This window comes from Caretta caretta, chromosome 8, assembly GCF_965140235.1.
Source record: "Caretta caretta isolate rCarCar2 chromosome 8, rCarCar1.hap1, whole genome shotgun sequence".
Lineage (NCBI taxonomy): Eukaryota > Metazoa > Chordata > Testudines > Cheloniidae > Caretta > Caretta caretta.
Window position 1 is genome coordinate 92,401,176 of NC_134213.1, and position 26,265 is coordinate 92,427,440.

At 42.1% G+C, this 26,265-nt stretch overlaps 1 protein-coding gene across 6 annotated transcripts in view; it reads right to left on the bottom strand.

Moving 5' to 3' along the window:
• Positions 1-26,265, bottom strand: part of PATJ (PATJ crumbs cell polarity complex component) — a 211,293-nt gene that overhangs the window by 115,037 nt on the left and 69,991 nt on the right. For all 6 annotated transcript variants that reach the window (XM_048861224.2, XM_048861229.2, XM_048861225.2 and 3 more), the window contains 8 exons: positions 20,142-20,351; positions 17,653-17,766; positions 15,877-16,254; positions 14,137-14,227; positions 5,824-5,977; positions 4,691-4,762; positions 3,026-3,203; positions 1,316-1,426 (listed from right to left, as the gene is read on the bottom strand). In XM_048861224.2, coding sequence (XP_048717181.2) covers positions 1,316-1,426; positions 3,026-3,203; positions 4,691-4,762; positions 5,824-5,977; positions 14,137-14,227; positions 15,877-16,254; positions 17,653-17,766; positions 20,142-20,351 — 1,308 coding nt within the window. The remainder of the gene's footprint in view (positions 1-1,315; positions 1,427-3,025; positions 3,204-4,690; positions 4,763-5,823; positions 5,978-14,136; positions 14,228-15,876; positions 16,255-17,652; positions 17,767-20,141; positions 20,352-26,265) is intronic.

Below are 26,265 nucleotides of genomic sequence, written 5' to 3' on the forward strand. Positions count from 1 at the left end.
GCTGTGAAGAAGGAGTGGACTTTTTGGTGCCAGATTGTCTACGGTATGGTTAGAGTTGTCAGAGAGACTCACCAGGTCAGGGGAGGGCAAACTACGGCCCGCAGGCCAGATCCGGCCCATCAGTGCTTTCAATCCAGCCCGCGGGATTGCCAGCCCCGTGGTGCAGCGAGCTTAAGGCAGGCTCCCTGCCTGCCCTGGCCCCACGCTGCTCCCAGAAGTGGTCGACACCACGTCCCTGCAGCCCCTGTAGAAGGGGAATGACAGAGGGCTCAAGGCACTGCCCTCACCTGCAGGCACCACCTCCCACAGCTCCCATTGACCAGGAATGGGGAACTTCAGCCAATGGGAGCTTCGGGGGTGTTACCCACAGGCAAGGGCAGCATGCAGCAGAGCCACCTGCCCCACCCCACACCCAGGAGCCAATGCTGGACATGCTGGCCGCTTCCGGGAGTGGCCCGGGGCCAGGGCAGGCAGGGAGCCGGTTTTAGGCCCGCTGCCACCTGGGAGCCGCTTGAGGTAAGCGGCGCCGGATTGGAGCCCGCACCTCAAACCCCCCTTACACCCCAACCCTTTGCCCTGAGCCCCTTTCTGAATACCGCACACCCTCCCACACCTCGCACTCCCTCCCACACGGCAGCCCCCTGCCTCAGCCCTACATTCATGGCCCTGCATACAATTTCCCCACCCAGATATGGCCCTCGGGCCAAAAAGTTTGCCCACCTCTGCACTAGGTCTTCTGTTACATAGCCTTTTGGTGGCATGGAGTTGCCTGACTGGATATTCTGTATTTGCTCATGAATCACATGAGCTTCTGGGATGGTAAATTATAATTGTTGCCTCTTCTCACTGCCCAGAAGACAAGGAGATAGTTTTCTCTTTTGCCTGTATTTCCTAGTTTTTCCTCTCCCTCGGATAATTATTGCTGATGCTTGTAATTGTACTTTAAGCCTTTGGGAACACAGTTTTTATGGAGGATGCTATTCTACAATCAAGTTTCATTACATGATGTTTAAAAAAAAAAAACAGTTGGCTAATAGAGGAATATTTTTACAATACCAGGTAACACACAAGGGGGCGGATTCTAATTCAATTACCGTGGGGGTAAACGCTGCTGAGTCAACACAGTCAGTTGAATTTACATTGGAGTAATTTAGACCAGAATCTGTCCCAAGAAGTAACCATATGGTCTCTGACTGGAAACTGTGGTTATGGCCAAATCTTGCTGAAAGAAGTTTGGCCATGTTTCAAATAAAAGGCATATTAAAAGGGAATTAAGTTTTGAAAAAACAAAGGAAAGGAAAAAAGGGTAACTTACTCTTGGGGTACTAGACAAACTCTGAACAACAAAAACAACAGGATTTCCTGCATTCTTGATAGCTTCCACTGCTTCCTCGTGCGTGGCATTTTGTAAGTCTACTCCAGACACCTAACAAATGGAGTGTATCTTCATTATTAGACAATCTGTCTTTTTCATAAATTACTAAAAGAGATTTACATGCATTTATTGACAGTGAAGCTTAGCACAACAGAGGAAGTCAACAAAAGGTTTCATAGGGTAGAAAAATACTTTAAAAAACACTACATAAAGTATATTTCTTCAACACTTTGAGGAACAAGCAAGGCAAAGGTATAGTATTCAGGTGCTCACAATTAAAGGCACATGCTGTATTTTACCAAAGACTATTTTCAGATAAAATCAGAGAATGCTTGGTATCACACAAATGTTCAATTTACCTAAGCATAAGCTAGTTATGTTTTGAAGCAACTCTCAAAGCACATCACTTCAGGAAGGCAGCAGACACAAAAAGGACAGTCAGTTTTCTTACAGTGGAACATTACAGACCTCTCATCCTCAGCTCCCAGAAAGGAGCACAGCAGAGTCAAGTTACCTTTGTTTGCCTGCAACCACAGAGCAATAGGACAGACGACCAGGATCCTGACAGGAAAGAGAAGCTGGTGCTGCTCTTTATTCCTGTTAATTTAGTTGCATTTCCTTTATTGCTTTGGAGGACTGGAACTATGAGTTTAACCCTGGGGCTGGGCCCCCACTGCATTGAAAATCCGAGTTCCCTGAGGAGATGGCAAGCCAATGTGGAAAATAAACCAGGGAAGAAGCAACAGATCGGACCAGACAGACCTTAACTCCTTGTTACAAGGGTCTCTGGACTGGAACCCTGAGCAGAGGGAGGGACAGGGTTCCTCTACAGCCTCACTGGGAAGATTAGTGGGAAGTCCTCAGACAAAGGGCTGGGAGGATTTTTGAGTCTGGATATGGACTGTCAATCTGTTGTGAGGTCCTGGGACTCTTGGGTGACAACAGTGGTTTACCCAGAAAAGGGTGAGGCAAAAAATGACCTGGCCAGAGGCCAAGGCAAAAGGGGACCATCAGTGGACCTAGTCAGCAAGACTACAGAGAAAAAGCCCCACAATGCTCCACCTATCTTCAAGGCAGCGCATCAGACCTAGTGAATCACGTTGTCACAGCAGTTTCAGGGGAGAGTGAAGAACCACAACATGGTATCCAACAAATTGCAACATGGTGTCCAATTATAATGGCACCTATGAAAATTACTGTCCCCTCTCAAAGAATGAGGCACCTGCCAACATGACGGACTCCAAAAGTAATATGTAACTAGCCTGTACAATGAATACTCTCTAAAAATGCCACAAAACTTGCATGAAGAATGAACCACTCAAATCATACAACTATTCCAGAATAACTTACATTCTTCAATTGAATGGCTCATGAAAAATGGTGTGAAAAGCAGGATTTCTATTTGTTTTATTTCAGAAAACATCACTTTTAAAATCAGTGCCTATTTAACTTCTCTGAAATAGTACAATAGGATGCTAACAGAAGCAATCAATAGTCAAGACCTTTTTTAAAAAAGAGATAGAACAATGCACTCTGAGGAGTAAAATCAAATTCACAATATATTCAATGCTTAATTCCCAGTTTTTTCTAGACCGCTCTCAAGCTATGCTCTCTTTTTAAAACATAAACAGGAAATTTATCTGCATTTACCTGAAGTATTTTATCCCCAGTTTTTAGGGCTTTTGTTCTTCCAACTGGGCTGTCTTCCAACACTTGTTTGATAAAGATACCTTTAAGTTCCTCTCCATTCTTTAGGCGCTTTATAATAGTTTGTCCACCAACAATACTGATTCCAAGAGACATGTGAGGTTCTCTGAAGACTTCAACACTGTAAAATGCAAGCAGTGGCCACATAATTGTATAACTATTAAAAGATTTAAATATATAATATTTAATATTCCAAGAATCTAACATAGTTTTTCAGGTTTCATCAATTTACTAGCAATAATGTTTAAAAGAAGCACCTGTTGCTAGTCTCCAGGTGAGCTCACAGTAAGAGCAATAAAAAAAACCACCTCATCAGTGAATAAATATAACCCAACAAAACTATCACCAAACCAACTTGCTTCCCCTCCTACAACCTTTCCCTTCAGAGAAAGTCTGTGTAAAAAATAGGTACCAAGACAAACAAAGTTGAGCTCTATCACTCAAAGCAAATGCTGGAGTGGTGGGCTTCTACTGAGAACAGATTGCACCAACCTGGCGATACTAATTTGTTAATATTAAGTGTTTCAATACAGAAAACTTCAATTGATATTCAGTTGGCTGAATGTACTAGTGAGAGGTCAAAAAGAATTCCTGCAACTATCTTAGAGTTGTTTGTCATATGTCTGAGGTCACATACATTAGGCTTCTACTTGTGCTGAAGTTTTAGGTTTGTATTATGCCTAACCCTGAATCACACCTTGTTACGTGACCTTTGTACTGCAGGCAGCCAATGTGTTTGAGACAGTACAAAATAAAGCTAAAGTAACCAATTCTTTCTGTAAGAGAAAACGCATCTGATCAATTGGCATATACATTTATCTGGAGGGCAGTTACCTTTCTCAAGGTAAATATTAAAGTATTCACAATTTCCACCGTATTTCAACGTCAGAAATAAAATAAACTGTTCTGATAATAAAACTGTTGTCATGCAACATTATGCAAATAGTTCAGAATTACACAATACTGTCAATTGTATTTTAAATTGCTTTATCTCTGTTCCCCCATTCCCTCTTCAAACTTGTCTCTCAAAACAAAGTGAAATAACTTTGACAAGGCCTTCTTAACTGACAAATGGCCTTTCTTTTGTTAAAGATATATAACATACACTGACTGGAAAGAGAGATATCAAAGGAATTATTTCACTTTGCTATCTAGTATGTAGATTAGAAATATTTTTAGGTAGCTTGAAAGTCAAACACTATTGGACCAAATTTTGTGTTAATTCAGAGTTATGACACTAAGATTAGCAGAGTAACCCATGTACCTGACAGTGGAATTCTTATGTGTAACGTTTCAAACCAGTAGCGAAGAGCTGAACGAGAACTTTCAACTCAACTGCAACACAAAGCTGGCAGCTTTCTAAAATTAGTCATATACACAGAATATATAATCCTTCTCCACTGAACATCTGTTAACGTTTACAGTATTTAATAAAGCCCAGAGCATCTAACTACCTTAACACTATTCTAGAGCACTCTAAAATAAAAGGGCCATGAAAACAGTCACACATATGTAAGAAAAGTCTACAGTAAGGAGTGTAATAACTCCTGGAGCCCCCAAGGCTTCAAATGTCTCTTAAAAAAAAATAATGTAATTATATCAACATACTTTCGGGGTGGTCCCCAATGACTGAAGTTTGGAGTTTCTTCTCCTTCTCCTTCTTCTCGTTCAGGTAATTCACTAATTGGGAAAAAAAAAACCCACCATTGCATCCATGCGACACACACTCACACAGGCTTTGACACTTCTGCCATAGCACACAATACATTCTATCATATTCATGTTTAAATAAAAAATGCTATACAGGAGACTAGATGCCCATACTTTAAAATATATATATATATATAGGTTCAAACACAGTTAAGGTTGCAACATAAGCCAAATAAGGTGGGGGAAAAGCAAATTTAAAAACTTTTGTGTAATGGCTTAAACTTGTGCATCTTATTACTGGTTCTATAGGACTCTTTAGACTATAAACATTAGCTAATATGCTATAAATGACATGAATTGTGCACTACAAGCCATAAAAAGCAGTCTAGTCTACTGGCAAGTCAAACTCTTCCTAAAGCCAAATGAGATGTAATGTGAGCAGATCCTGAGCATGCCATTTTATCCCCAAGAGTGGGATGTAATTATATTGCTATACCACATGTGATTCATCTATTCAAAGAATAGCCCAGGCTTCCCCAACAGGAGATTCCACTTGCATGTCCCCAAGAGAAAGCAGCACTGGTAGGTGCTCCTACAGAACGAGAGCCCTCTCCACGCATTCTCTGCAGATGCAGAGGGCCCAAACTGCCACAGTTACACTGCAAAGGGGGAGCAGAATGGTGAAAGGTGGGGCAAAGACTCCACATGCACTGCAGCAGATTTCATTGCAACACCTCAGAGAGAAGGTTAGAGGTGGGTCAGGGGAAGGCCTAAGACATGGTCAACAGGTCTGATGAGACAGATCCACTGGCCAAAACCTCTACCAAGGAGAAGCGCAGGGGCTGTAGCCAACGTGATACAGATCTGTTAGTGCTCTGCAGCCTGGGTGGTGAGAGTTCAGGCCATTTGGCTACTGCAGAGATCACCTGCAAAATTCAGTTTACTCTAGCTTGTGCAAGGGTCAAAGATTTGACTTCTATGGATTAAAGTTACATTCAGTTCATCAAAACTTTCTGCTCCACTAATCAGCTAACTTAAAGCAAGAGGAAAATAGAAAAGAAGTAAGTGTAAATCATGCACTTCCTCCATACCTGGACAACACTACTGCAAGCTGAGTAGAAATGACAGCTCTCCCAGTTTCCTGGTTCCTGGAAAGAATGTAATCCTCCATCTTTTGTTCATCCCTTTCAGCTGCTTCAAGGTAAACTAACTTATGTCTTTTTGAGTCATTCTGAAGCCTCGTACCTGAATGGTAAAATGGCTAGATGTAAAGGTCTCTATATCTATTGTCCTTTTCATTATTAACAGTGTCTAGAAACTACTATACTTGGAAGCATACCTCTCAACTGAGGCCCAAATGTGGAATGTAATGTGTGACTTGAATCATAGAAATGTAGGGCTGGAAGGAACCTGGAGAGGCCATCAAATCAGGGACGGCCCACAACATTTTGGCATCTGAGGTGGGGCGCTCAAATGACACCCCCATGTCCCCTTGCTTGGGCCAAAATTTTGAAAGGTCTAAATTCTGCCTTTTTCCTGTTCTACTCCTCTCATGGTACGGCTCTGCTACCTACCCCAATAAACGAGAACTAACAACTTAAAATGCCTTGTTCAAAAATTTTAAGTAACACTTTACTTTCAAACGCCTGAATAGCAAATGTAACTTTTCTTGTCTGCATAGTAAACATTGGCATTTTTATCTGTTTGAATAATCAAAGTGGTGCTTTCCGTGTCTTCTTGGTTGCAAAGATTTGAACTGCTTTCTGCTGAAGGTCCACAGTCTGGGCCAGTTCATGAGACGGTTGAGACGGTTGCAAGGCTGACCAGCCTCTCCCATGTCATTGTGGAGCGTAGATGTGTTTTTATTAACTTCAGCTTGGAAAAGTTGTGTTCTCCACTGGCAACTGTTACAGGAAGTGTTAGAAGTATGCACAGAGCAACAAAAGCTTTTGGAAAGAGGGTGGTCATCTTATTTGTGCACATATATTCCAGAACAGCCTTTGAAGTTGATCCTGCTGAAATGTATCTTGAAAGGGCTTTCAGTTCATCAGCTAAATCACTCACATCAATATCACGCATGTCATCATGTGTCAACACTCTCTCTAGTGCCCTGCATTGCTGGCATAGGTCTTCAGGTATAGTGAGGAGTTTTGGAATATCATACAACATCCCAAATATACTGCTGTGTTCCTTGAGCTGCATGAACCGTTCTTCAACTGACTGTATTGCACAATCTAGCACCTGGTTAAAAAATTCAACTTCAAATTGTTGTTTGGGGTCTCTTATGGGATTATCCGTGCTTCGTAATGAAAATGTCGTCTTCTTCGGTGACTCTCGTATTCTTCAATGGTTGGGAAAATAGCTTCAGTGTGAAGTTCCTCTGCCAACTTCTGTGCACTCTTCAGAACGTTTTGAAATCCCTCATCTGACCGGTAAGACTGTAGGTATGACTTTGCTTTGTCCAGTTGTTCCATTCCTCCAGATATAGTCCTGGATCATCCAGACTTTAGAAACTAAACTCAGCAGCAGCTGTTTCTTGCACCTCCACCACACTCTTCTCTGATCTACACTTTTCTTCAGGAATGTGCATGGTTACATCCATTTGAGATGGAAATATGGATGCTGAAGTAGCTGCCAGGTCACCTGCACTCTGATTAACTGAAATATCAGGCATCTCCTCACCACTCACATCCTCAATGGGGCAGGAAGGCTCAGCATGAACATTTGTGTCTATGTATCTCAGGAGAGCTCCTTTCTGCTTAGATAGAAAAGCTTCCTTTGCTTTCTTTTTTTTTTTTTCTGAATGCTGCCCCAGAGGGGCGTTTTCTTCTTTCACTCATGACTGCTGTCCTGTGCCAGCTATAGGAGCTCTCAACACTCAGTTGAAGGGAACAAATAAGCAGGCTGGTAGCAGGGCCTGAGTGAGGACGATAATAGCATCATAGGGGTCTAACTGGCTCCTACTACTTCAGTTGACTGCCTGTTCTCCTCAGATGGGTTCAGGGAAGCAGCAGGAAACAGGAAGCTCCCTGAGAAGCTGGTGTTAATCAGTCCAGGCTCCTGGGGTGATAGAGAGGTACGTAAGAGGCTCCTCCTCCTCTCTCTCCCTGCAGCTCCTGCTGCTTTCTGTTATTCCCTCTCACCTTTTCTCCCTGCCTGTTATGTCTCTTGTGCCCTCCTTCCCCCAGCACAGCACTCCACCATCTCTGTGCATCTAGAGCAGAGAGAATACATATGCACCAGCAGCAGACACAATTTTCTACACTCTGGGTCCTAGTGGCTCCCCCTCCCCCCACAGTCTGGCATCTGAGGCGGCCGCCTCAGTTCGCCTCATGGTAAGGCCAGCCCTGCATCAAATCCAGCCTCCCAGCATTTAGGCAGGACTAAGTAAACCTATAACATCCCTGACATGTGCTTTTCTAACCTGTTCTTAAAAACCTCCAATGATCGGAGTTCCACAACCTCCCTTGGAAGCCTCTTTCAGAGTTTAATTACCCTTTATAGTTCGAAAGTTTTTCCTAATAATCTAACCTAACCTCCCTTGATGCAGATTAAGCCTGTTACTTCTTATCCTACCTTCAGTGGCTATAGAGAACAATTGATCACTGTTCTCTTTATAATAGCCCTTAGCATATTTGAAAGCTATTGTCAGGTCCCACTGCAATCTTCTTTTCTCAAGGTTAAACATGCCTAGTTTTTTTTTTTTAACCTTTCCTCACAGGTCAGGTTTTGTAAACCTTTTACTGTTTTTGTTTTTTAACTCTCCTCTTGACTCTCTCCAATTAATCCACATCTTTCCAAACGTATGGCACCCAAAATTGGACCCAGAATTCCAGCTGAGGCCTTCCCAGTGACGAGTGGAGTGGGACAATTACCCTGTGTTTTACATATGACACTCCTGTGGATGATATTATCCTTTGTCAAAACTGCATCACATAGTTGGCTCATATTCAAATTGTGATCTACTAGAACCCTCAGATCCTGTGCAGCAATACTACTGCCTAGCCACTTATTCTCCATTTTGTAGATGTGCATTTGATTTTTCCTTCTTAAGTGAAGTACTTTGCATTTGCCTTTATTGAATATCATCTTGTTAATTTCAGAACAATTCTCTAACGCGTCGCGATAGTTTTGAATTCTAATTTTGTCCTCAAAAGTGCTTGCAAACACTCCTGGTTTAGCATCATCTGCAAGCTTGATAAGAATAATCTCTCCCTCATTATCCAAGTCACTAATGAAAATTCTGAATTAATATCAGACCCAGCACTGTGTGACCCCACTAAATATGCCCTTCCAGTTTGATAGCCAATCATTAATAACTACTCTGAGAACGGTCTTTCCATCAGTTGTGCACCACCTACAGCAATTTAATCTGGAGTACCTTTCCCTAGTTTGTTTATGAGAATGTCATGTGAAAATGTGTCAAAAGCCCTATTAAAATCGAGATATAGCACATCTACAGCTTCCCACATATCCACAAGGCCAGTAACCTGGTCAAAGGAGGAAATTAGGTTGGTTTGGCATGATTTGTTCTTGACAAATTCACAATGGCTATTCCTTATAATCCTATTATCCTCTAGCTGCACACAAATTGATGATTAAATAATTTGTTCCAATATTTCTCCAGGTACCAAAGTTAGGCTGACTGGTCAACACCATGGGTCCTCTTTGTTCCACTTTTAAATACCAATACTATCTTTGCCCTTCTTCAGACCTGTGGGACCACACCTATCCTCCTGGAGTTCTCAAAGATAATTGCTAACTGTTGAAAGATTGCTTCAGATACTTCCTTAAGTACCCTAGAATTAATTTCATCAGGCCTGCTGACTTGAATACATTAACTTATCTAAATATTCTTTAACTAAGACTCAACGAGGGACACAGAACAACCATTCATGCAGGAAACTTAAAATGCTGCTGGGGACTCACTCCTGCTGCATAAATAATATAACCTCAGTTCAGCAATTCTATATTTCTGGTGTAAATAATTTTCAGAGACAACAGAGAATGCTAGAGGACTGAAATGAGAGCTGCTCCTTGTAATAGGATACATTGAGAAGTGAGCTTAGAAATACAGGCCTCCATCCTGCAAAGAGAACCATGCAGACAGATGCCTGTGCCTGCCTGGAATCCCACTGAAATCAAGGGAGATATCATTCATTTTTCATTTCATAGACTCTGTGTAAGAGCAAGAGAGAGTCTGTCCACACAGTTCTCTCTGCTGGAAAGGGGGGTGGCATAACAAAACAAAACAAAAAAATCAATCTCCTTCACCCAGCCACTGAGTGTTTTCCCAGACTGACCAATAAATTACTTACACTGATAGAAGACAGAGCAGTATTTTACCATCAATTTTAAGGAAAATCATGATTTTGGCCTTACAGAGACATCACAAATCATGGAATAGTGGTGAAAATAATTAAATGTCACCAGCTCAGTCCCAAAGATTAAATTATTAAGAAAATGCTATTTAAATTATTTTTTTAGGGAGCACCTTGAGCTTTTCAGGGTGTTCACTACCTCTCATTTCTCATGATCTGTGGCTATCCCTTGTCCTGACATGGTGGCTTAATGGAAACTGCCTGTAAAACATTAAGCCCTGCCAGTGGTGTCCATCACAATGTTATAATTTACTCTTCTGTTCATTCATTATCTACAAAGAGTACCAACTGGATCCTTATTTGGAAACTCCACCCATTTAGGGAATCATAGGACTGGAAGAGACCTCTCAAGGTATTCTAGTCCAGTCCCCTGCACTCATGGCGGGACTAAGTATTATCTAGACCATCCTTGACAGGTGTTTATCTAACCTGCTCTTAAAAATCTCCAATGATGGAGATTCCACAACCTCCCTGGGAAATTTATTCCAATATTTAACCACCCTGACAGTTAGGAAGCTTTTCCTAATGTCCAACCTAAACCGCCCTTGCTACAATTTAAGCCCATTGCTTCTTGTCCTATCCTCATTGGTTAAGGAGAACAGTTTTTCTCCCTCCTCCTTGTAATAACTTTTCATGTACTTGAAAACTGTTATCATGTCTTCTCTTCTTCAGACTAAACAGATCCAATTTTTTCAATCTTCCCTTATAGGTCATGTTTTCTAGACCTTTAATCATTTTTGTTGCTTTACTCTGGACACTCTCCAAATTTGTCCACATCTTTCCTGAAATGTGGCATCCAGAACTGGCCACAATACTCCAGCTGAGGCCTAATCAGCGCGGAGTAGAGCAGAAGAATTTCTTCTTGCATTTTGTTTACAACACTCCTGCTAATACATCTCAAAATGATGTTGATTTTTTTTTTTTTGGCAACAGTGTACTGTTCACTCATATTCAGTTTGTGATCCAGTCTGACCCCAGTACTCCTTCCTAGACAGTCATTTCCCATTTTGTACGTGCATAACTGATTGTTCCTTCCTAAATGGAGTACTTTGCATTTGTCCTTATTGAAATTCATCTTATTTATTTCAGATCATTTCCCCAGTTTGCCCAGATCATTTTGAATTTTAATCCTATCCTCCAAAGCATTTGCAACCCCTGCCAGTTTGGTGTCATTTGCAAACTTTAGAAGTGTACTCTCTATGCCAGGGGTTCTCAAACGTCATTACACCACAACCCCCTTCCAACAACAGTTACTTTATGACCATGAGGGGGGAAGGGCCTCTGTCCATGCCTTGCCACCCCAGGGAAGGGGAGTGGGGGCAGAGCCCAAGCCCCGCTACCCCAGATGGGGATGGAGCTTGAGCCCCAGGTCCCGGCAAGTCTAATGCTGGCCCTGGCAACCCCATTCAAATGAGGTTGCGACCCAGTTTGGAGTCCCAACCCACTGTTTGAGAACCAGGGCTCTATGCCACTAGCTAAATCATTGATGAAGATATTGAACAGAATCAGATGCAGAACTCATCCCTGTGGGACCCCACTCAATACGCCATTCCAGCTTGACTGTGAACTGATAACTACTCTCTGGGAATGGTTTTCCAATGGTTTTCCATTTATGCACCCACCTTATAGTAGCTCCATCTAGGTTGTATTTCCCTAGTTTGTTTATGAGAAGGTCATGTGAGACAGTATCCGAAGCCTTACTAAAGTCAAGATATACCACATCTATCACTTCCCCCTATCCACAGGGCTTTTACCCTGTCAGAGAAAGCTATCAGGTTGCTTTGACACAATTTTTTCTTGACAAATCCATGCTGACTGTTACTTATCACCTCATGATCTTCTAGGTGTTTGCAAATTGATTGCTTAATTAATTGCTCCATTATTTTTCTAGGTACTGAAGCTAAGCTGACTGGTCTGTAATTGTCCAGGTTGTCCTTATTTCCCTTTTTTTCCTGATGGGCACTATGTTTGCCCTTTTCCAGTCCTCTGGAATCTCTCCCGTCTTCTATGACTTTTCAGAGATAAATCGCTAATGGCTCAGATATCTCCGCAGTCAGTTCCTTGAGTACTCTAGGCTGTATTTCATCAGGTCCTGGTGACTTGAAGACATCTAACTCCTCTAAGTAATTTTTAACTTGTTCTTTCCCTGTTTTAGCCTCTGATCCTACCTCATTTTCACTGGCATTCCCTATGTTAGACACTGAATCGCTACTAACCTTTTTTTTTTTTTTGGGGGGGGGGGGGGCGCACAGGAGAAGGTCACTTAGCACTCCTGCCATTTCCACATTTTCTGTTATTGTCTCCCCCCTCTCATTGAGTAATCGGCCTATGTTGTCCTTGGTCTTCCTCTTGCTCCTAATATATCTGTAGAATATTTTCTTGTTACCCTTTATGTTTCTAGCTAGTTTAATCTTATTTTGTGCCTTGGCCTTTCTAATTTTGTCCTGACATACTGTGTTATTTGTTCATATTCATCCTTTGTAATTTGACCTAGTTTCCACTTTTTGTAGGACTCTTTTTGAGTTTCAGATCACTGAAGGTCTCCTGGTTAAGCAAGGGTGGACTCTGGCCATATTTCCTATCTTTCCTATGCTCTTGTACCCTTAATAATGTCTCTTTGAAAAACTACCAACTATCGAACTGTTTTTCCCCTTAGACTTGCTTGCCAGGAGATCTTACCTACCAACTCCCTGAGTTAGCTAAAGTCTGCCTTCTTAAAATCCATTATCTTTATTGTGCTGTTTTCCCTCCTACCATTCCTTAGAAATAGGAACGCTACCATTTCATGATCACTTTCACCTAAGCTGCCTTCCACTTCCAAATTCTCAACCAGTTCCTCCCAAAGTTGCTCCCCTGGGACAAGGTAAGGTTTGCAGACCAGAACATTTGAGGATTCTCCAGAACTCTGAGGACCAGTGGATGCCCATCTAGGACCACATTCAGAAGATAAGAGAAACTAAAGGGATCATGTAGACTAGGCAGGGTAGTGAACACATCATGAGCTGCAGCTTTCTGAGCGGGGTACCTGCTGCAGAACTGATGAACTTTGCATTTTTTGTGTTACACACAGGTCCACTGTTAGCATGCCCCAATGACTGGAGATCAGGTGGATGATGTCCTCTTTCAGAGACCATTCATAGAATATCAGGGTTGGAAGGGACCTCAGGAGATCATCTAGTCCAACCCCCTGCTCAAATCAGGACCAATCCCCAATTTTTGCCCTAGATCCCTAAATGGCCCCCTCAAGGATTGAACTCACAACCCTGGGTTTAGCAGGCCAATGCTCAAACCACTGAGCTATCCCTCCCCCCATTCTCCAGGGAACATCTTGGATCTACGACACCAGCCAGCTTTAAAGTTTGGGGCTCAAACTGAGAGAAAGGTCTACTCTTTCTGTCCAAACATTGAGAGTGTGAGATTGCACAAATATGATGGACAGCACCCCATCATAAAATTGTTAATGGCTCTTATTGACTACAATATTGCCAAATATAGGTTAACAAAAATTTTTAAAAAAACCTGAATGCAGATTTACTTGCAGTAAAAGTTGCTTCATTTCTGAGGTAGTGGTGAAGGTCCTTCACAACCAACAATGGAAAGTGATTTAGGGCCCAATCCTGCAAACACTTATGGAGTGTAAGTAGTTCCAATGGAGTCCTAACTATATAGGGGAAACTGACAACACAAGAGTCAAATGCACATAGCAGACATGCTAAAAACAACAACTGAGAAACAGTAGCATTATTTTCTCTGGTCTCTTTCAGCTACAGTCACTAAGGATTATTTACTTATTACTTACTTATAACAATAAGTAGGTAAATATTTTCAGAGAAACACATGGGATTTTGAAGTTGAGGGGATCCTTTTAAAGGAAGGCATCAAAGCCAGACCATCGTCTTGAGAGAGTATGATTCATACTGTGGTTACTACCTCGTTTGAAAGATATGAACAAAACTGTATTGCAAAATGAAAGTTAATTTTGTAAATGAGATCAATGCATTAAAAAAAAAGCCTTTTACAAACCTAAATCCAGTTTGCTTTTTGCTATGGACTCAGTCATTTCAATATCATCAAATATGGCTGTTTGGCAGTTGTTCTCCATTGTGGCTTCATACTTCATGGGAGAGAAAAGAGAAGTTAAAAATTAGACAGCATTGGCCTTGCCCCATAGAGCAGTATTTGACATAAACATTGATTTTACAGCATTCACATTTTTCATAACTACTTAACATTTTTTTGAATAATTATGAACTTAATTGCTCATTTAGGCAATATCAGTGGTGAGTGTGAACAATGTCAGGTGTGATTAAAATACAAAATGAACTTCATACTATGTACCTGTTTTGCAACCCAGAGAGGAAGCAAGGGGGTTTTCACCTGACACTTATGTGGAATAACCACAGTTTTACATCAATATCACATTCACCAGAAGCTGCATTTTGGCAACTTTACATAGAGAGCACAGGCCTACAAGAGATGAAAGACCAAACGTTCTATTCCCTGCTAAAACCTCTGTGGCCCTAAACAAGTCACTTAATATTTCTACCTCAATTTCTTCATCTGGAAACTGAGGATAAAACTGACTTGCATTGGCAAACTAGGTGCACGGAAAACTGGTTTCATCCCTTTCTTTTCAGGGGGATGCAGGAACAGAAAGCAAACTCAGAGGGGAAGAAATTCTCAGAGTATTAGAGGATGCAAAATTTTCATTCACATATTGTGCCCTATGCTGTCTCCCTCCCTCCCAGACCCAGTATTATCTGTCTGTCACAATCTCTTTCCCCCTCATCATTTCCTGTTGTACTGCTCCACTCGGTGTCTTACAAAGCAGCTGCCCTCAGTGGAACTGACAAACATCCAGATCTCTAAGGCTTGTCTTCATTGCCACATTAGCTCAAGTTAGCCACTCAGTTATTGTCTCTCGAGCTAGAGTAGCTTAAGTAACAGCAGTCCCGCTGCAAAATAATTGAGCCACACAGAGGGCTTGGATTAGCAGCACACAGTAGTTGAGTCCCCACTGCTCTACTAGCTCCAGCATCAGCAGCACTCGAGCCTCAACCCATGCCCCCAACAGGCTGGCTAGCTAGCTTGAATTTAAAGCACCAATGAACTCGAGCTAGAGATGTGTGTGCTTGAACAGCAGCTGGGTTTTGGGGCAACACTCGAGCTATAGCTTGAGCTAACAATGCAGCACAGGCAGCCCTCAAGACATTCTGCGCTGGTGCGATAAGAGATCAGGATGACAGTCAGTTTCACGGACGTGCCGCAGCACTGCAGAAAAACAAGAGACAGAAGTTAGAAGATGGCAAGGAGAGCTTTGAATCTCCTGTGCTCCAATAAGAGATGATGGAAGACACACCTGCCAAGTTATATCAAAGACGCAGATCGAAGGGTCACCAAAGGGAGCCATCGTTAGTTCTGCAGCGTTAACAACATAGCAAATTATTTGCCAAATGGTGATCAATATTCAGCAAGAAAATACATTTTAATTTTGAGATTTTAAGAATGTGTTAAGTGCAAGAGAATAATGTCCATTGGTATCTACTTGATGTACTGAGAGATCTTGTCTAAATTAATTATGTCAAAATCCACCTAACCATAAAAAACAAGAGTAAAAAAATCGTGATAGAAAACAAGTCCAAATCCTGCATCAGTATCTGCTAGCTGGTCTCCTACCCACTTCACTGAGACTCTGTAGAGTTACAAGGGAGCCATACTAGCTGATCCTGACGCAGGATTGAAACCTAGGGTAACATTTCTTACCATTTCTTCATCATCATACAGGTAATGTGGGGACTGCTTAGCATTTGTGCTAATAAGGGATCTTAAATCTGGTGTTTTAGTTGGCTCAAGTTGCTTCACCCATTCTCCAATCGAAACGAGGTTCTTCCCAGCAGGTGGAGTTGTGTCCTTTACATGTGATGAGGCATATGTAAAATAATCCGGGTCCACATCATACTCTTCATCCACTAACATTTCCCGCTCTTCACCAATTTCCTCTATTTTAGCCTTAAGGAATTCATGCATTTCCCAGGACTCCTTATGGTCTGTTTCATTCTGAGGTAGCAGAAACGGCATCCCCAAATCCAGAAGTGGCTCATCAACAAGTTCTTCTTGAAAGAGCGTTTCATCTCTAAAACCCTGCATAAAACATTACAGAGTATAGATTTTGACATCGTGTTTCCTGCAAGCTCTCTTACCGTTGTGTTTTACGTCAGGCACATTTTAATATTACAACCACTGTTCTGTTTTTTAAATGAGTATCTGTTAGCTTTTACATTTTAGCAGAAGCAGCTAAACTGGAACTTTGAAACTTGCCCTGATTTACCATTTTTACAAAGACAGACATGACTTTTTTAAAACAATAAAGAAATGAAAGTTGGGAGCAACTCAACTATTCCTGGAGCGATAGGAAAAAGCAAGTCTGGGCGGAAGCTGGGGAATGGGAATTGTTAGACAGTATTTTTTTAAGAGCTGCAGGAAAAAGCCTAAATAAATCTAACAAAACATTCTGAGGATTTATCTGCCATCCCACTACGCAAGCATGCATATCATCATCAGTTTAATCAGGAAGGCATCCCTTGCTTATTCCACACAATCCTTTAATTAAAAGGCCAACATCTCACCCTCCAGAGTCAGATCAATCCACTCATCTCACCAGCTGAAATACTAATCCAGTAAAGGGTGCCTGCCATTACCCTTTTTAGAGCTGCTTCTTTGAAGTGTGCCAACTTGACACAACAGCAATTAGATAGATTGGTGGGCTGAGGCAATAACTAACACTGGTGAGTGACCGACCAGTTTTGGTGGGTTTTTTTAAAAAAAAACAAACAAAAAACAAAACAATTTTACACACATTAGGTTCATTACAAGCCGTGACAGCTAGAGAAGTGTTGCAGGAGAATTTGAGACTCTAGGGCCAGAGGTCAATACCTTTACTGCTATTAAGTAGTATGTTACTCCATGAGAAGCCCACTGAAGTCAAAATATGAAGTAAGGTCCTACTGTATCAAAGTGAAGGTATCAAACTCCAGCTCCTCATGTCCCTGAAGTCTGTGGCAAAGCAGGGACTCGCAGATCCTAGGTTAGCACCCCAACCATGGGATAACAAACAGCCTTTTCCTAAAGAAACCCTGCTTACACACCTTCCCCCCCCCCCCCCTTGAATTAATAATTGATCACTATTAGCAGTAGATCTAACATTCTTACTTCATATCACCTTTCATATTCAAGATAAGACAATGCATCTTAACATAATGGGTTAGAAAATAAGGTAGCCCAGTATCTCTGTAGGCAAGGTGTCACATACACATTCAGCATTAGCTCACAAAAAGCCTTGAATCTTAGAATTTGTTTTAGAGAGGGATTGTTTACCAGAACACACAGCTCATCCCAGACTCCTGTTTTCCCACCAGACAGAATGAACCCTGGATTGACACCTCTCCTGAAGGACACTTGTTTTTGGAAGGTGAAAGGGGGCTTTTAGAATCTCAATTCCTTCTAAACTATTTTAACTAGAATGAAACAGCAGCCAAATACCTGTGGTGCCTCAAGCATTATTGATGAATTAATATCATTTACTGGAGATGCAGAGTTGTCTTTAATAGTGCTGGGATCCACAATGCAAAAGTTCTCCTCCTCTTTGCTTTCTCCCTATAAAGGCAGTTGAAGCATACGTTAGCATTAAAAACACCATCAGGAAGGTAAAAAAGCCCCAAATTCTTAAAATAAATAAATAAATAAATAAATAAAAAGGTGGGGCTGTTGGGGAGAGGGAGGAAAGGACCATGGAGAAGGAGAGAATGAGGAAGGGGAAGGAGAATAGAATTTGTTTTACTATAAATTGAAAAGATAAAAAGATGGGTTTACATAAAAAATAAAATAAAAGTAGGGCTGTCAAGCAATTAAAAATAATTCTGATTAATTACACAATTTAAAAAATTGTGATTAATCGCACAATTAATCACACTGTTAAACAACAGAATACCATTTATTTAAATATTTTTGGATGTTTTCTACATTTTCAAATATATAGATTTCAATTACAACACAGAATATAAAGTGTATAGTGCTGATTTTATTACAAATATTTGCACTGTAAATAACAAAAGAAATTAGTATTTTTCAATTCACCTCATATGAATACTGTAGTGCAATCTCTTTATCATGAAAGTTGAACTTACAAATGTAGAATTATGTACAAAAAATAACTGCCCTTAAGAATAAAACAATGTAAAACTTTAATGTCCACAAGTCCACTCAGTGCTACTTCTTGTTTAGCCAATTGCTCAGACAAATAAGTTGGTTTACATTTGCAGGAGATAATGTTGCGCGCTTCTTGTTTACAGTGTCACCCGAAATTGAGAACAGGTGTTCGCATGGCACTGTTGTAGCTGGCATTGCAAGATATTTATGAACCAGATGCGCTAAAGATTCATATGTCCCTTCATGCTTTGACCACATTCCAGAGAACATGAGTCCATGCTGATGATGGGTTCTACTCGATAACAATCCAAAGCAGTGTGGACAGATGCATGTTCATTTTCATCATCTGAGTCAGATGCCACCAGCACAAGGTTGATTTTTTTTTTTTTTGGTGGTGGTTCGGGTGCCGTAGTTTCCACATTGGAGTGCTGCTCTTTTAAGACTTCTGAAAGCGTGCTCCACACCTTGTCCCTCTCAGATTTTGGAAGGCACTTCAGATTTTTAAACCTTGGGGTCAAGTGTTGTAGCTGTCTTTAGAAATCTCACATGGGTACCCTCTTTGTGTTTTGTAAAGTCTACAGTGAAACAGTTCTTAAAATTAACAACATGTGCTGGGTCATCATCCGAGACTGCTATAACATGAAATATATGGCAGAATGCAGATAAAACAGAGCAGGAGACATACAATTCTCCCCAAGGAGTTCAGTCACAAATTTAACTAACACATTTTTTTAACGAGCCTCATCAGCATGGAAGCATGTCCTCTGGAATGGTGGCCGAAGCACAAAAGGACATATGGATGTTTAGCATATCTGACATGTAAATACCTTGCAATGCCGGCTACAAAAGTGCCTTGTGAATGCCTGTTCTCAATTTCAGGTGACACTGTAAATAAGAAACGGGCAGCGTTATAAACAAACTTGTTTGTCTTAGTGATTGGCTGAACAAGAAGTAGGACTGAGTGGACTTGTAGGCTTAAAGTTTTACATTGTTTTGTTTTTGAGTGCAGTTATGTAACAAAAAATCTGTTTGTAAGTTGCACTTTCACAATAAAGAGATAGTATTTTTCAATTCACTTCATACAAGTACTGTAATGCAATCTCTTTTGTTTGTCATTTTTACAGTGCAAATATTTGTAATAAAAGTAATATAAAGTGAACACTGTACACTTTGTAGTCTGCATTATAACTGAAATCAATATATTTGAAAATGTAGAAAAACATCCAAAATATTTAATACATTTCAATTGGTATTCTATTGTTTACCAGAACAATTAAAACTGTGATTAATCACGATTAATTTTTTGAGTTAACTGTGATTAATCGACAGCCCTAACAAGAGACAAAGGGGAAAGAAGCTATATAAGGATATAGGCAAGTACATACTTTTTTTTTTTTTTTTTTTAAATAGGAAAGAATTCAAAAACCTTGTTACATTCCTCTTTCAGGGCTTCTTTGTCTGTTTATACTGCAAGCACTTCATGGCCTCGGGTCTTATTGTATGGCGCTACACAAATAAACTTAATTAATGAACAATAAAGCAGCGTTGTCAAGTCTGCTGTATGGTCCCAAATCCAAAAAGTATCCCTATTCAGGACAGTACTTATGTTCTTAACTTCAAGCATGTACTTATGTCCTACTGATTGGGGGCTTAAGCACATATTTTGAGTTAAACGTTTGCTTCAGTGATGTCTTGAATAGGGACGGACTTAAACAACATGCTTTGTTGAATTGGGGCTTATGTACACGTTACACCCGTACGTGTCACTGTTGTGACAACATAGAATAAATTAAAAAACATAGAATAAATAAGAAAGTCCTTACCACCAAAGGCTTGCAGATGCCAAGGCGAATAGTACCTGGGGGCACAGATTTCAACACTTCTACCGCCTCTGCTAGAGTGGCATTGTCCAAATATTTCTCATTTACAAAAACCAGGCGGTCGCCTGGTAACAGTTCACCCCCGCGTTCGGCTACTCCATCCGCTACCAGGGAGCTGATCACAATGGCCGTTCTTGTTGGATCTAGGGGATCCTGAAAAAGCAGGCCCAACAAAACCCAATAAATGCATTGTGTTATTTATTTTGAATATACAAAAGAGTAACTAATCTTATGCTGGGGGGCTATCCCATAGGTTACAAACACACACAACAAAAGGACGGTCCATGAATATAACCACCCTAACAGCCTGAAAGACAGAGAGAGGAAAAAATGGGCACTGTAGCATGCTCAGAAGATTAACAAATCCAGGCTCTGGAGCAAGCTGATTTATGCCTTCCTAAAGCAGCTCTCTCAAGTGAAAGAGGGGACAGGCCAAGCTGCAGATAGAAAAGCAGCGCTGACTCCTTCACAACCCCTCTGGTCCACCCTATTATGACCAAAAGTCAGACAATGTCCATGCATATGATTTTCAAGGCTTCATGTCAGTGAACATTATATTAAAAAAATCCTTACAATTTACAGAAGTGTTCAGGATTTAGCAGTTACATTTGCTCAGATTATTGTAATATAGAGCACGATACATTTACATGGTGCTTTACATACACAGAAAGACACTTACAGTGCTAATAAACAAGACATAGGACTGTTTTAGGAGAGGATTTTTAATGAAGATAAGCAACTGCTTGAAAAGATGGGAAAGTTTAAAATATGAAAGATCACGTGCTTGATAGACCTACAGATATTTCCATGATCATTGATTCATAAACTGGTTTGAGGGATGCTAATTCCTTTTAGGAATATTTTTCCAATTGTTTTTCCTTCTGATTTATGTCTAAATGTACCACTTCCGTCAAATGTCTACCCATTTGAAAATCCATCCTAATCCAGTAAGATAAAATGACCAAAGATTTTAATCATTATATAGTAGCAGAAAACATACATTCAACACCTTTCATAATTGTTAAACCAGGCATCATTTATTTTAATATTGTGGCACACATTCGCTCTCTCTCTAGTGCTTGGAATACCCCTTATGTGCATGCATTGTGTCTAATATTACACAAACACATACTGGTTTTTCACAGGACCCAGCTCATTCAGTGCACAGGATGGATGCACAAGGAGGCAGAATTAAGACTGCACAGGCCACCATAAATTTGGCACTTCCTAACTTTTGACTGTTTGACTTTAAAGAATGTTCCTTTAACTTTGTTTTTATTTGTATATGGTTACACACACAAAAATCAAATCTTCCAAATCAACAATTTACTAGCTTTAAGGTGGTGGTGGGGGGGTTGCAACATCAGCAAAAGACTGAAATTAGAGATGAGTAAATCGGTTCAGGAGAAAAAAAAAAGGAATAGGCCTGAAGCTAAATCAGGTTAAGGTAAAACAAGTTAATTTCAGCCCATTGCAAGACTGACTCTGTTTTATACACTTCCCAAGTACTGGACTCTCACTCCCTATACCAGTCCATTCCCTGCATGAACTGGGTCTGGTAATCAGGTCTAGCAATCTCTTTTCCAGGCTCTGATGCACTGCTCACTACATGGTTGCCTGCATGCTTCGACTACCCTATTACTTCTGCTCAGACCTGCACAGTGCACCTTTGACAAGAAGTCTTGGGGTAGAAAACCTTCTGTAGAGATGTGTGTGTGCATGTACGTGTGAACATGCACAGTTGTTTGTTTAAAATGCCAAGCCTCTGAGATTATGTAAAGACTTAATTACATGTCCCCAAGTTACATCTGACACTAGAGAGAAGGGGAATGGGGGAACCCATCAGATTCTCTAAAAACAAAGCGGCGGAATGAGAAGGATCTCCAGAATTGGGAGACTTGTATTCTGTAGAACCCGCAGTGGTTACTGCCCTGCCTGCCTCTAGTAAACAGACACAGCAAGCTTTGTGCACTCTTACTACCAAAGCCATGTTTGAACAGAAGAGCAGTGAAGACAATTTGATTAGAGCTGACCAGAGGACGACAATTCTGTTTTGTGGAAACTTTCAAAATTTGTTGTAGCTTATACTAGCAAAACTGCTCTTATACCAGTATAATTTTCACTGATTCCCCAAACTGACTTAGGACTGGTCTACACTACAGAATTAGGTGGAAGGAAGCAGCCTTAAGTCGACCTGTTAATGTTGGTGTCTACACTGCGAGGTCCTTTATGTCAGCCTAAGTCACCTCTGATGTCTACTTCTGTAATCCACATCTGCGAGAGGTGTAGCGCTTAGTTTGATTTTCATGGGCCGATTGTGAGGTAGTGCAGACGCAGCGTTGTGTAATTCGACTTAATTGGCCTCCAAGTGGTGTCCCACAATGCTCATCTGTGACCGCTTTGGAGATCATTCTCAACTTTGCTGCACTGCAGCCAGATATACAGAAAACAGCCCATCCTCGCTAAAGCCCCATGAACTTCTGATTTCCCATTTCCTGTTTGACCAGCACTAGGAGCGCGCCATCTTGAGCACAGCTGATCATGGAGACTACACACTCCAAACGCGCTCCAGCCTGTTCTGCACAAGAGACAGTGGATCTCATCACTGTGTGGGGAGAAGAGTCTGTGCAGGCAGAGCTCTGATTCAGCAGAAGAAACACGGATATCTATGCAAAAATCGTTTGTGGAACGGGGGAGAAGGGCTACACAAGGGACACAACGCAGTGCCCTGTAAAAATAAAAGAACTTCGCCAAGTGTACCAGAAGGCAAGGGAGGCGAACAGTCGTTCTGGTGCTGAATCCCACACATGCTTGTTCTACAAGCAGCTGCATGCGATTCTTGAGGGTGACCCTACCAGCACCCCCACAAGCAATGTGGACACCTTACAGGTGTGAGAGTCTAGGAACAGCAAGGAGGATTATATGAGTGGATGAAGAGGAGGGGGAGGAGAAGAATGGGAGATGGGCAAGTGGTAGATCCATTCTCCCTGAGAGCCAGGAAATATTTTTAACCCTGGAGCCCTGTGGGTCGCAGGACATCATGGTGGCCGACCACGATGCCAGGGAAGGCACCTCTGGTGAGTATACAGTTACAATGAAAGTCCGGTTAAACTTTAACACACACACACACACACACACACACGGTTTACATGCATGTTTACTGTGAAGAAAAAGCGAGGACTGCAGTTCTCTGCTCACAAGAGGCCACTCCAGCTACGCAGAGGGTGGCCCCCAGAAAAGACTGTTTATGTGGACAGGGATAGCCTGGGAATCCTCCATGGATATCTCTAGGAAACTTTCATGGAGGTACTCTGCAATCTTTTGCAGAAGGTTTCTGGGCAGGGCATTCTTGTTTCTTCCAACATGGTAGGACACTTTCCCATGCAACTCCTTAATTAATTCTGCTGGCATCATTGCAGTACGCAGCATAAGGTCCGGGTCTATACCCAGACACTTGCAGCATCTCCTTCCTTTCCACCTCTGTTACCCTCAGGAGACTGATATCACATAGAGTCGCCTAGGGAAAATGGGGGAAGTTATCATTAAAAGTGCTCTTACACAGAAGAAAAAAAAAAGAGCATGTAGACCCACCCTGCCCTCCCACATTCCGGATCGCCAAATCACGCGGCCGCAAATGTGCCTTTACTGTGCTCGGCATAGGTCGGCAAGTAGTTTAAAGTAGCTGATGGGGACTGGGGCCCCACATGAAAGATTCTGCAATTTGGGAGTGAAAACATTCCCCCCCACCCTGTTCGTAAACAGCTTCCCGTGGTCCTATGGGGAAGGGCCATTGTTCGACTAGCTACCTGTGCTCCGGACGTGAGCCTGCCATAAACTTCATTAAAAGTGCGGTCACCCACAACCCGGGGGGGGGGGGGGGGGGCTACTCACCATGGCTGGAGCAGCAAAACGGCACAGTGAACAGTTATGGATTCTGATTATGTTATGGCTTGCATCAAGTGTAATAAGGGGTTTTTTTGTTTTGTTTTTTATGAAAACAGCTTTGCTATGGAAACATTTTATTAAGTACAATGGCACCTTTATTTTTTCCCCCCGAATGACAGCTGGAAATGTGTCCTTCGGCAGGTCAACACATGAAAGCAGACTTTCAGTGATTAGAAGGAAGAGAACGAGAATGCAGAAGGATATGTTCACCGAGCTAATGAATGCCTCTGGGACAGCTGACACAGAGCTGAGAGCGTGGAGGATTTCACTGTCCGAGAAGTTAGACATGGAGAGCAGGAAACGAGAGCGTGCGGCACAGGATGAGATGCTTTGGATTATGAGGGACCAAGCTGATATGTTGAGGCATCTGGTTGAACTGCAGGAACAGAAGCAGGAGGGTAGAGTCCCTCTGCAGACCCTGGTGAACAGCCAGCCAGCATTGCCCGGCACAGAATCACCCTCCCCAAAGTGTTCCATGGGCAAAAAGTCCATTAGCCCTTTCATTTAATCGGGGGGGAAGGGAAGGGAAGGGTACAAGGAACAGAAGGCACCCATTTACAGACCTTTGATGGTCTGGAATGTGGTGTTATGTTAGACAGCTGAAAATGCCTTTCCCGTTCCAACTTTACACCCCTTTTCCCCAAGGTTATCTTTTCTCTCTGTTCTCCCTCTTTACTTATGTTTGTTACATAAAGCAAATGGATTCAAGAAATAAATCTTCTTTATTGAGTAGAAGCAGTGGGCTTGGGCGGGGGGTTGGCTTTACAGGGACAGTGATACAAGCCTGGTGAAGGTTTGGGAAAGCACAATACAGACATGCAGCTCACATTACTGTGACTCATTGAAACGACGCAGTGCCCCTTGCTGTGCTCTTCTTATTGCTCTGGTGTCTGGCTGCTCAAAAATGGCTACCATGCAATCGGTCTCAACTGCCCACCCCTGTGGAGAATTTCCCCCCCTTTTTTCCAGATATTATGGGGCACACAGCAGACAGCTATAATCTTGGGATTGTTCTCCTCACGAAGGTCCAACCTTGTTAGTAGGCTTCTCCAGCGCCCTTTCAAATGACCAAAGGCACATTCAACCACCATTCTGCACTTGCTGAGCCAACAGTTGAACCATTCCCTCCTGCTGTCCAGACAGCTGGTGTATGGCGTCATGAGCCATGGGAGCAAGGGGTAGGCTGGGTCCCCCAGGACAACTATAGGCATCTCAATGTCGTCAATGTTAATTTTGTGATCTGGAAAGAAAGTCCTGGATTGCAGCTTTTTGAACAGACTCGAGTTCCTAAAGATGCGCACATCATGAACCTTTCCTGACCATCCTACACTGACGTCAGTGAAATGCCCCCTGTGATCCACCAGCGCTTGCAACACCATTGAAAGGTATCCCTTTTGGGTTATGTACTCTTTGGCAAGGTGGTCTGGTGCCAAGATGGGGATATGCGCGCCATCTATTGCCCCACTGCAATTAGGGAACCCCATCGCGGCAAAACCATCCACTATGTCCTGCACATTTCCGAGACTCACAACCCTTCATAGCAGAAATTGATTAATGGCCCTGCACACTTGGAGCACAGCAGCTCCCGAGGTTGATTTACCTACTCCAAATTGATTCCCCACTGACCAGTAACTGTCTGGCATTGCAAGCTTCCAAATAGCGATCTCCACTCACTTCTCCACTGTCAGAGCAGCTCTCATTTTTGTGTTGCTGAACTCCAGAGCAGGGGAAAGCTCTGCACAAAGTTCCTGGAAGGTGGCTTTCTGCATTCGAAAGTTCCGTGGCCACTGCTTGTCATCCCATACCTGCAAAATGATGCGGTCCCACTAGTCAGTGCTTGTTTCCCAGGACCAGAAATGGTGCTCAACAGAGTACAGCTGCTCTGTGACTGCCAGCAGCAACTGTGAATTGTTTTTTTCAATGGCTTCCAACAGGGCTGCTTGCAGGACATCGCTATGTTCCATGCGGTGGGCCCTACTTTGGCTCTGGAAATACTGCAGGAGAGGGCGTGAGGTGTTTGAGATGCTCACAGCAAGAGTGCACAACTGAGCAGACGCCATGCTTCTGGGGTTATGGCATACGCACGGTGGTTTTAAGGTGCAAAAACCACTGCGTTGTTTGC